This window comes from Sminthopsis crassicaudata, chromosome 3 (genome assembly GCF_048593235.1).
Source record: "Sminthopsis crassicaudata isolate SCR6 chromosome 3, ASM4859323v1, whole genome shotgun sequence".
NCBI lineage: Eukaryota > Metazoa > Chordata > Mammalia > Dasyuromorphia > Dasyuridae > Sminthopsis > Sminthopsis crassicaudata.
The window spans coordinates 500,424,410-500,437,145 of NC_133619.1; the positions used below are offsets into that span (position 1 = coordinate 500,424,410).

Sequence of the window (12,736 nt, forward strand, 5' to 3'; positions counted from 1 at the left end):
TGACCTTATCTGGGGATTTTTTGACAAAGATACTGGAGTGGCTTGCCATTTCCTTCTCCAGCTCATTTTATAAGTAGGGAAACTGAGGCCAACAGGACTTGCCCAGGATCACAAGCTAGTGTCTGAGGTCAGATTTGAACTGTGAAAGATAAATCTTCCTGACTCCAGACTCTATCTACTGTGCTACCTAGCTGCCCTAGGGGAGGAAATGCAAATGTTTAAAGTTCAGGAAAGCATTTCATTTTAGAGTTGCCCCCAGAGAGCAATCACTGCTAATCAGCCTCAAAGAATGTAAAAACGTTTTAATGACGGCTGACTGGATGGCTCCCTTTGACATTTCTGACATCACTTGATATATTTAAATAATTATTTGTAGCACTCAAGATATGGAGCTTTTTTGCCTCTTCTTGTGTCATTTCCCCCTGCAACTAGGGCACAATTAGGACACCAGGTGGCAGTGTTTTTGGTTGCATGGTTTGAACAACCTGCCAGTAGACACTGTTAACCGGAAATTAAAATATAGAATCATAGAATTGTAGACTTTTGGAACAGGAAGACCTCTCAAAGATAATTTTTGTTCAAATTCTTGTGCGGATAACTAAAGCCCAAGAAGGGAAGGTAACATTTAAGATCACATAGAGTTAAAATTGAGATCTTCTGCTCTTTGTAATACATATGTGTCTACTTTTTCATGTTCTTAATAAAATTAATTTCATGGCAATCTATGCCACAATATGAATTAGATCTTCTTAATTCTGGGTAATTCTAGAAATTTGAGCAATTTATAGAACCATTCTAGATTCTGTATTGATATAAACTGACTCATAAGGATACAAGGTAGATTCCAGATATTAGAGAGATCATCTCAGGTCCCTGAGAATTTTAATTCCCTGCTCTAGAAGAGCATGATTTGATCTGTAGCATACAGAAGATAGAGCTTGAATTCTAGAGAGTAGGAGACATCACTTGGGTTCTATTATACCACAGTCTGGGCCTTACGTTGTTTTGACTGCTGAGAAGTGGAGCTCCATCTTCATGCTAAATTTTATCACCTTGACCCACTCAGGCATTTCTTTTCTTCCCATTCTGTCTGGGAAGCATCCTCTTTTGCTTGGCTCCTTCCTACCCTGAGGTCTGGGTTTCCATCCAAATGATTACAGAACTTACCATCCATGAAAGGATCTTCAAACCCTGACTGTTTCTCCAAGTAATAATGATTCCACTTAGCTTTTGGCACATAGTAGAGTCTATTGATTAATTTAATGTCCTATATCTGTAGGAAAAAAAATGAGTTTAAAAAAAATTCCAAGGTCATCCACTGTATCTCAGACTACTGCCAGTCTTCTTGACTTATGTCTTGCTACTGAACTTCAGTGACTATGGAGGAGAGAATGAGGCTATAGACTTTGCACAGCTTTACCTCACTTAAATCCAATTTGTGCACAAATTAAGACATTACCTTCATAATGTCATTGGAACCATTGATCAGACAACCAATTAACCTACACTTAATTGAGTGTTTACTATGTGCCATACACTGCAATTGGGATACAAAAAGGAAGAGGAAAAAAAATAGTCCCTGCCCTCAAGGCGCTTACATTCTAATGAGAGAAACAAGATGTGAATAAATAGGTACATACAAAATATATACAGAGTAAATGGAAAGTAGTCTAAGATGGAAATATTCTGATAGCTGAGGAGACTAGGAAAAAAATTCTGTAGAAGGTGAAGTTTATTCTGAGTCTTGAAGGAAGTCAGAGATTCTAAGCGGTAGAGATGAAGAGGGAGAGCATTTAGGAATGTGAGGCAGGAGGTACCAAGGTGGAGTGTCCTGTGGAAGGAGCAGAAAGTAGACCAGTGTGGCTGAAATTTAGCCTTTGTGAAGGGGAGAAAAATGTAAGACAACTGGAAAGGTAAGAAAGAGTCACATAGTAAAAAGCCTTAAATTCCAAAAGACAGAGATTCCTCCACCCTCAATAAATGATCCTCACTAAGCCTCAAATTAAACCTTGTCAAAAGATGGGAGATGGGAGATGGGAAATGACAGCACATCATTTCCCCACTACAAAGAATATCTCCAGAGCCATCCCTCCTTCACACAGACCCGCCCTTAGTCTGTCTAGAAAACATGATTGATCTTAAGAAACAGAGAAATCTAAGATTTAAGGCCAGAAGAAACCCAAGGGATGATCTGGTCCATTGCCCTTATCCTCTAGAGGAAGGACCAGAGAATTGAGGTGATTTCCCCAAAGTGATATAGCCAGGAAATAGGAAAGCTGGGGTTTGAACCCCAGCTTTTCAATTCTAATTGTCTTTCCCAGGTTCTATTTGGATCGACTTCTAGGTACTAGCAGCTGGGGCTCTAAGAGGGGAGGCGCAGGAAAACAGCAGGGTTTCAGCTCTAACCCATTATCCACCATATGAGGAGAATCTCCCTCATAAACAAGATCATCATCATCATAATAGCCCATCTGACTATTAAAAGGCTGTTTGTCTACATGTGCTCTAATGAGATTATCAGTGTAAGGATGGCTCAGATGACAAATGTTTCACAGGGCTGGAGAAGGCAGTGCCAGGTGCTGATAAGCTCCCTGATTTCCAAGTAAGGATCATGGTCCTACCCTACTCCCATCCCCATTAAGACTAAAGTAAAAGATGAGTCAGCTGAATTGAGGAATGGAGATCTAAGTGAGGATTAGAACCCAGATGAGCTGACTTCCCACTCTGTGTCATTGACCACCTTCTCTGGAGCACTTCCCAGGACCACAGGCCACAGAGACAAACCTTCAGCTTGCTCATGAAACCTTATAATATTTCAGAACCACAGAACCATAGGATTTAACCTACAGCAGTAATCTACTCCTAGATAAAGATACTGCTCATCCACAAAACATCCCCATTATTGGAATTATTGTTTGTCCTTCATTTTCTAAGAGAACTATGACATTAGAGAGGTGATGCTGTGACATACAAGTGAATTAGATTGAAGTGAGGGTCACTAATCTCATTTTCTTCTCTGGAACCATCTGGGTCCAATGGCCAAATACAGATCAGAATGACTGAACATGGCTCTGGGTATAATGGGAAACCTTAGCCTTTTTAAGCTAAAGTCTTTAACAGGTTTCAGTTTGACTGAAGCTGTGCCCAGTGAATGATTATGTTTTCTACTTTTACTTTTACTTAGTCAAAAAAAAAAAAAAAAAAGATAGGGGTGCTGTGGATAGAGCTCTAGCCCTGAAGTCAGAAGGAACTGAGTTCAGATCTGGCTTCAGACATTAATACGTCCTAGCTGTGTGACTCTGGGCAAGTTTCTTAACCCCAATTGCCTCAAAAAAAAAGAAAAAAGGAGTTGCTGAATAACACTCTGATTCCTTTCCATCTCCCCATTTATCTGCAGTCTCTATCTCACTATGGCCTTCGCTTTTTTAGGCAGCCTGTCTTTGTAGATTGATAGATAGAATAATGTCCTTCAAAAGAGCAGATTTGCTGAAACACAATGGTAGGGAGAGGCCTTGGGATTAACCATGGGCCACCAGAAGCTCACTCACTCCTCCTCTTGGGCAGTAAGTCAGAAGAAGGTTCCTCCTTTGAAACATGGCCTGGAATGCAGTGTCACCTCGGAAAAGCCACAATAAGATGGAAGGAAAATGACAAGAAGACTGATACCAAAAAAAAAAGAGTTTTTGTTGTTTAACAAGAACAACAACAGAATGGGGATTCCACAGGAGAAGGTCAACGTGATTGCTGAGCAAATGTCTGTTTTAAAAGTTGGGGGAGAAAAGAAGAAATGAAACTTTCTAACACTCAAAGCTGTATAGAAGCAGCATGGACTGTTTTAGGAAGTCAAGAAGAATGGTTTATGTTAAGGACCATTCTTGCCCAGGAATAGCTAGTACTAAATAACCTCTGAAGTCCCTCACAATACTTAATACATGACTCTAAGCTTAAAAAGAATGAAGATTCCCCATGTATATATATATATTGATTGTGATTTTCACAGATTTTTCAATACAATTTTACTTCTTAATATTAAAATTACTTTTGTTGATATATAGTAACACTACAAGCTGAAGCTCTACTTACTAAAGTGAGAATTATCAATATCATTAAGTCTCAGAGATTTAGTCAAGAATGTAATGGTGTAAGTCATTTTGTCTGATGATTCATTATTATTAATACAGCAATGGAACAAGATACAGCTTTATCAGCTAGGAATTTATGCAAGACATTATTCATTTGAACAAGCTAAAAACTTTTTATTTGTTAGAAAGGTTCTCTCCTAATAAACATATCCAGAATAATGTATAGATTTTTCAGACTATCACTTCCAGAAAGAATAAAGAAAATTAATTCATTAGAAGAAAAAGGTCCAGAAGAGTCATCTTTTAGATGTAATTTCATTATGAGTTCCCCCCCAATAAAAAGGCATTAAAGATTTTCAAAATAAATTATTTAATCTTCTTTCTTATTTTACTAAAGTTGAAAAATATTTTTAAAATTTTCACTAGGAGAAAAAAAGGGGAACCCCTCTAGTGTAGGACATTCAGTCAAGTGTTCCAAATCAGTCAGGTATTGGCACATTGGTAACCTCCATTTGTATTTTTCCCTAGGTAAAAAAGGGAACAATAGAGGCCTTAGCCAATCAAAACTAAGCATTGGCCTGGTATTTTCCAGAAGTTGTTGAGATGTCAAATCCTAATCCATATACACAAAGTCACTTGAGTTCACGTCTGCCTTTCTTTGTACAAATGTGATAACTTACTAATGACAGGTATAACAGCTATCCCAAGCCAATTGAACCAACCACAATTTACAGATTTTAACCTGTCCAAGAGGAAGAAGGCCTAAGGAACCCTGGACAATGAGATTTGTTTCAAGTCCTTAATGTGGCCATCCACATATATAAACATATAAACTCATTCAGAATTACAAAATCACAGAATTTGAGAGTTGAAAGGAAATTCGGCCTCCATTTAGTCCAAATAGGACATGAAAGAAATCCCTATAATAATACATGCAGCAAAGTCATGCAGTTTCTGTTCAAAGCCCTCCAAGCAGGGTAGCCCACCACTCCTCAAGGTCACCCATCCAATCTACTCCTAAACAGCTCTAGCTGGTAGAAGATTTTCCTACTTCGAGGCTGAATTTCTCTCTCTTCAATTGCCCCTCATTCCACCTAATTGCACCCCCAGCCAAGCAGAGTTAGTTTAATCTCTCTTCTATATGCCTGTCTTTCAAATACTTGAAGGTAGCTATTGTGTCTCCTCTCCCCAAATCTTTTCTTCTCACATGCACACATATACACACACGTGTGTGTAAATATACACCCTATGTAATATCATACACATACTCACAGACCCTTCCCAGTCACTCTTTTCCCTCCCAGATCCCTCATCTAACAGTTAACAAGGAGACCAGGGACAAAATCAGCGCTGCCTTTGCAAATCTCCTAGTTAACCAAGGAGAAACATCTGAACTCAAGAAAGCCACGTGTTTGTTTATTTGTTTGTTTCCCTTGGTCTTTATGTGTTATCCCAACGGAAGACAAAGCCCTAAGATTGACTAATGGGAGAGAATGCACAACACCCCCCAACACCTTATCATATCTGAACACTGCAGCCAGCTGCCAAATTTCAAAAGGATGTTTAGCAAAATTGCTGAGTCAGAAAATCAACCCTCCTCCTACTCTCTCCAAAATATAAGCCTCTTCCCCCACCAGAAAACACCACCCAACCCTCAAATGCAAGCCTTTGCTGATTGAAAACACTAACAGACTCACAGTTGTAACATCTGCTCGATATGATTTTGGTTCCACCAGCTACATCAAAGATGCCCTCCTGTGAGTTATGCAGCCGACACCACAAGTGGGATTAAAATCATGTTTAATAGTTGAATATGCCATAAACTATTTATATCACTAGATCTCAGCAGGTGCCTGAAAATTCATATTCTATACCTTGGGAAAGAAAAAAGTAGAGGGGTTTAGGTGCTTCAGAATCCTCAGTGTGATTGTGCAAATCTTACCAAGAAAACTCAGTGCTGAGGGAATCACAATTCAGGCAGACCTTCCAGAATTAGGAGAAATCCAGGCAACAGGGAGGCTGGATTAAATGCCTGGAGAAAGATATTTAAGAGGCAATTCGTTACTGCTGGTCAGGGTATCAATGGAGAGGGAGAGGATGCTATGATGAAGTAAATTGTGGAACCAAGCAAATGAATGAATTAATCAATCAACAAGTTTTCATTATGTGACCACTATGTGCCAAGCAAAGTGCTAGGAGCTGGAGATACAAATACAAAAAATGAAATTATCTTTACATTCTATATGCAGAGACAAATACCAGATTTAGGGATAAAGAACACTAGTTATTGGAAGTATCCTGAAAGACTTCATGGAGAAGATAGTGATCTTGTTGAGTCTTGAAGGAAATGAGGAATTCTATTACTCAGAGATCAAAAAGAATACATTCCAGTCGTGGGGGACAGTTGGAAAAAAAGGCATGGAGATGGGAGACAGAGTACTATGTGTGAAGAACAGAGAGAAGATCAGTATAACTGTAACATTAAGTATAAAAAGGGAAGGGAGAACCTCATGGCCAGAAGAGTACATGAGTAGACATCCCAACATCACCCTTCTTTCCAGACCTGGATTCCAAAAGTTCTATCACTGCCTAAACTGCCTCATCTATGACTGAGACCTAGATTGACTAGTTTGTAATGACTTGGTCTTGATTGACCTTTAGTTTTTTTCAATGTGTCAGAACCAACATAGGCACCCTCAGGATTAGAGGCCATTGGTCTAACTCAAGATGGTGGCTCCAAAATAATTGACTATACTTTTCTGAAGATATTTTAGTATCATAGTATCATAACTAAGGTGAGATGAAATGAAGTGATATTGAGCCTAGTGTTATCTTTTCCATCCTAACTTCAACTTCTTTCTAGTTGTACTTTTGGAGATATTAATAAATGCATTCACATAGTTCTTGCAGATTCCAACAGCAACAAATAATCATTAATTTCCTTCTATGCATTGAACACTGCCAGGCATTTGAGAGGTCTAATTTAAAGAGTAAATAAAACTCTAAAACCTGCTCCCTGCCCAGAGAACTTACAGAATAGTAGAGAGATATAGTATATATGCAAATAACTACAATACAAAATGATTACTGGTTAGTACATAAGGAAAACACAAACAGAAAGTTATGTGAGGTCTAAGGGAGGAAGGATCATAATAATTTGGGCAAGGGGGAGGGGAGCAGCAGAAAGAGTTTCCTATAAGATTCTTGAATTCAGACTAATGAACACATTTACACAGTGCTTGCTTTCAATAGGATTAAATCAAGTAATCTCATTCTTGCAATTATCATAACAAGTCATTATTGGTTGACTAATGCAACATATATTTTGGATTATTACAATAATTATTAATGCATCAGTTATTAAGCTTTTGCCCATCACAACCCCATTCCAATTGGGGCAAGGGCAGGGTTAGGGTGGAGATATCAAGAGTAATACCCCTAGTCTTTGGGTCTCGGTATATGTAGAAAGAATTCTCTATCAAATCCCCAAATCACATGTGCGTGAGCCATATCCCAGTGAGGAGCCTCATGATTCATACTTAACAAAGGAAGGTGATTAGCTGCAGTTAGGTAATGATAGGGCAGAGTCAGAAGGAGGCAAGGGGCCTGAAAAAGCCTGCACCAATCTGGGCTGGCTATGTGCACTGCTCTCATTGGTATTCGTCACTATACTTGTCTTTATTGTCATTTGAATTACACATTTTAAAATGAGATTAGAGTAAATTGCAAATACCTATAATTTGCCTCATAATTCTCCATGAAAAGACAGGTGGGTTGGCGTCTTGGGTGGCAGACACCTTCCAGAGTAAATAATCCCCAGCCAGAGTCAGGGGGAGGTAGGGAAAATAGGAAGAGAGGAAGGGAAGAGAGTTCCTTCATGGTGATTCATCCCCTGCTAATTAGGGAGCTTGGTCTTCCCCTTCCCTGCTCCCACATCCCAGTCTTTCCCAGCTGCCCACAGTCACCCAAACTATGAATTCCCAGCACAAATATTTCCTCTCACAATTCCTGGGCTCACTGCTCTGAGAGAGCAGATTCTTTCCCCACCCCAAAGTGTTCCATCTTTGGACACTTCCAGGAGATGTCCTGACTATTGGGATAGATAGACCAGATGACCAGGATAAACTTCACCTAAAATTGAGGGATAGTGTCCTTTCCAGTCACTCACTGTTCTCCCATAGTTCCATCAAGAAGCTCTGCATCTCCCAGGGGACACTGAATGGGAACAAAATGGGATTTTCCAAGATTGTAGCAAAAAGGAAGCTGGTGTAGAAGTCAGAACACATTTCTAGTCCTTCATCTCCCACCAACCGACCATGTAACTTCAGGGAAGTCACTTAAAACTCAATGAGCCTCAATTTCCTCATCTGTGAAATGAGCAAATTGGACCAAATCAGATCTAAGTCCAACTCTTTGCTCTTTGCCTAGTTAATTGTGAAATAAAGTTATGATCCAAACAGCAATGACCAAGGTCCTGGAGATTATGCTTCATTAGACATATATTTTCTGACATGGCTAATACATCAATTTGTTGTATTTTATTTACTTTTTACTACAAATGTGGAGGGTAGTAAAAACTACAATGATGTTAAAAGCAAAAGAGTATCAACATAACTTTTTTTCTGTTTAATTAAGAACAAAACGCATTCCATGACCTGGAATCTCAGTTATTTTTCAAACTTGTTTGACAGAAATCAACCTCTGTGGGAAAAAAAAGAAATCTAGCTCAGCTTTGGGTACCATACTCACCTCACCCACCCAATCACCATAATCATAGGCAAATCAGTGTACCTCAGTTTCTACATCTACAACATGGGAATAATAAATACAGTTATTATGTATCTAAAGTATTATTTGCAAACCCTGAAGTGCTCTATAAATGTGAGTTATCAAAGTCAGAGAAATAAGACACAGCTAAAGGATGACAGAGACATGTGCAGAGAGAGTGGCTGACTTATCTAGGTTTATTTTCTTTCTAGTTGAAGGGAAGATGCTGTTGTCCTTTGGCTTATTGAGTTCTGTTTCTCTTATTTAAATTCAAAGTCCTAATAACTCTTAGCATCTATCTCTCTGTCTTTGTTTCTTGATTTCTCCCTATCCCTCTGTCTCTTCTTTGTTGTGACTCATCTCTTATTGCTTCCCCATCCTGTTCTCTTCTGTCTTTCTTGGAACCATAAATTTAGAATAGGAAGGAACCTGACCAATCATCTAACTCAAGCCTATTGTTTTATAGGTAAGGAAAATGAGGTCAAGACACAGACTAACTTATCCAATCTGGACTGGTTCACCACTCTTTAGGCAACCTGGTGGTCCCCCGTTCCCAGAGGATCATCATATTGATGCCAAACTTAGTGCAGACACTCAATCAGCATAGCACACGGCATCTCAGAACTCCTGGGTTCAAGAAATCCCCCAGTCCTTGCCTCAAGCTCCCAAGTAGCTAGGACTACAGGTGCTTACCACCATGCCCAGCAACAGATTAACTTACCTAAGGTCATACAGGAAAAAAAATGGCAAGAATGGGATTTGAAACCAGGTCTTCTGAAGTCAAATCCATCATGTTTTCCACTAGGGAAACTATATATAATTAAATATATAATATTATAGACATAATTTATAAACATATAATGTATATGCTTTTGGGGGCTGAACTAGGTATTGCTTTGGATAGAGTCCTGGGCCTGAAGCCAGGAAGACTGAATTCAAATCTAGTCTCAGACACTTGCTAGCTGGGTGACTATAGGCAAGTCACTTAATACAGTTTGCCTCAGTTTTCTTTAAAGAATGATTGTTGGTAAACCCCTATAAGTCTTCAGTGTTCCTCAGCAGATTGATTCTCAGACAATGTATGTATTCTTTAGCAATTTTGAATTTTTTACTGGATTTTGTTATTATATAGAAATGTTAATTTTCACAACCATTTTAAAAAAAATGCTTCATTTATGTTTTCAATATCACATATCCTCCCAAAAAATTAATAAATAAATGCTGGTTATGGGAAAAGAAAAACCCCAAATGGGTCACGAGGAGTTGGACACAACTAGACAATAATAAATCTCTTGCTTTTACTGTCTTCCTGAAGTTCTTCTATATGTGTATGTGTGTATCTCCCCATCTAACTCAACACTCTCAAGTTTAACTGCTTATCATATAAAAGGAAAATTCTCTGGGTTGATCAAGGAACTGAAAACCCTGTGACTCCAATAAGAACTCAGTGGAGATGATTAAACTGATGAAAGGGCATAAATGTCACTTGCAAGTTAAACAGATGCACCAAACTGATTATTCTAGGAAATGTTATACAGACATTTCAAAGGCAGGAAGTTTGCCTTTAAATATACACACAAATACATACATCCTTTTAGGAAGTTGATCATTCTTCCTAAAAGTCAGGAGTTGGCCAATGTTGACCCAGAGGGTTTATAATAGCTGTGAGTTCCTGAATAAAGTTTCTGTTTAAATGCCAAGTGCCTACGCCCATTTCTGCTAAGAAAGGGTCCTGGTTTCCTTCCAGGAACATCCTTCTTGTGCATTACAAGGGGGTCTTTTCAGTCGTGTGGCAGCTGCTAGAGCAGCAGCTACACAAATGCTTCCTGTAGTTGAACTCCAGGCTGTCTCTCTCTTACAAAGAAGAAGTCTTTAGCCTGGACTCTTCCATACGGTAGCCACTATTCCTTTTGCCTCAAATCTAACTATATTCTTGTCTTTGCAGATCCACCCCTTGTCAATCTGTCTGTGGAGCCACAGCCAGTGCTAGAAAATAATGATGTCAAATTCCACTGTTCTGCAAAGGCTAACCCAGCAGTCACCCAGTACAGGTAAGAGCTACCACCTGGTCATCTGGTCATCCATTTGTCCCCTTCAAACATATATATATATATATATATATATATATATATATATATATATATATATATATATATATATATATATATATATATATATATATATACACATATCTGTGCAGGTAAAGATCACCTCTGTCAGGGATATGCTGGTAAATGTTTAATAACCAGAGAAAGAACAGGTGCCCATGACATACTTTAAAGATTAATCTGCAGTGTTAACATTTTCTAAATCATGTCCTTAGGTCTAGACAATCAGCAAAACAATAAATAAAGCCCTGATTGCAAATCAGCATTTCCCAATTTACATTGAAAATTTAACAAGCAGCTCTCTTGAATTTGAGCTGGCTCCAGCATATCACTGTCCCTATCCCACATTTTATATTATTATATGGTAGACACTGGGCTCAGGGAAGGTTGATTGGAAATACCATGCTGAATGATAGACTTTTGTATACTCTGGAAAGCTCTACAATTTAATAAGAAAATGCATGTTTGGCTGGCTCTGACTTTTGAGAACACAAAGTAGAGAGGAATGTTGAGAGATGAAGTGAGAAAATCCTAGAAGATCCAAAGATCCATACTTGGAAGCCTGGTCTTGCATGGAACATACATGGAACTGATGGAATGATAAAAGATTCCATTGTGGGTTTTCCAGGACACATCAGTTTTGATCTGTTGACAGCTATGCGTACCCAGATACATTTCTGCAAGTATACATTTGTGCAAGCATGTATGTATAACTTAGATATAGATAGACATATGGATCCCACAGACGCAGAATTAGGGATTCAGTTACTCATGCTAAAAGACAAAATGAGAAAACTTCACACCAGAAATGAATATGAAAGCAACAGAAAACAATCTCAGTTCAGATGACCAAATGAAAATAATCCCAAACCTGTCTTTTCCTCTGCTTCTTCACCCTCCCTCCTTCCCTCCCACCCCAGGGATTTGGAATCAAGTTCCTCTAAACACTCAGTTTTTTTTTAGGGACTCAAGGTATAGACAGTTTCTTGATTCCAGCTTCATGTTTTCTTTCGCCTCTCCCAGATTAGCTTCTCTATGTGCCCTTTGTCCAGTAGCAATTACCATCTCCCCACTGCCCACAGGTTATCACATGCAGCCTGATTATGAACTCATCAGAGATTTCTGCTCTTCCCTCTCTTCCCAGAAATCTCCATCCCGCCAACCCACAGCTTCTTCACAGACACACTCTTATGGGGAAAGTGTCTTTCCTCCAAAGAGCAATCGTATCTGTGTTCAGGTATCCTGAGAATTGTAATCCTTTCCCTACTGAATCTGTTACAACCCACCCCCATGAAAAATTTACCATTCCCTGCAAATTATGCCAGGTACAAAGATAAATATATAAATGTTACATAATATCTTATATTTGAAAATATTTCCAAGTTTATACACACAGATCACAGACAGGAAACAGTTGCATGCAAACATATCATAAATAAGTTGTATACAAAGTATAACTTACATATATTCTACTATATTTGTAGTATCTTCTCTCATTACCCTGAAAGCATCTGATGTAGCCAGCCAGATAGTGAGCTACTATCCCACCTGAGCCCCTTCATTCTTAAGGCAGGTGGTTATCCTCAGGTCCCCTGGCCTATAGTCCTAATTGGGACTTTGTAAATTACCTCTATTCCCTAGGGCCCTCTACCACCAAAGTATGTGAAATATCAAGCAAAAAAAATTACATACATATATATATATATATATATGTATATATATATATATATATATATATATATATACATATATATATATATATATATATTATATGTGTGT

At 38.5% G+C, this 12,736-nt stretch overlaps 1 protein-coding gene across 1 annotated transcript in view; it reads left to right on the top strand.

Moving 5' to 3' along the window:
- The window catches only part of KIRREL3 (kirre like nephrin family adhesion molecule 3), a 67,511-nt gene that overhangs the window by 20,859 nt on the left and 33,916 nt on the right, over positions 1-12,736 (top strand). Inside the window, exon 4 of the mRNA XM_074302223.1 lies at positions 10,795-10,900. Within this exon, the coding sequence (XP_074158324.1) occupies positions 10,795-10,900 (106 nt within the window). The remainder of the gene's footprint in view (positions 1-10,794; positions 10,901-12,736) is intronic.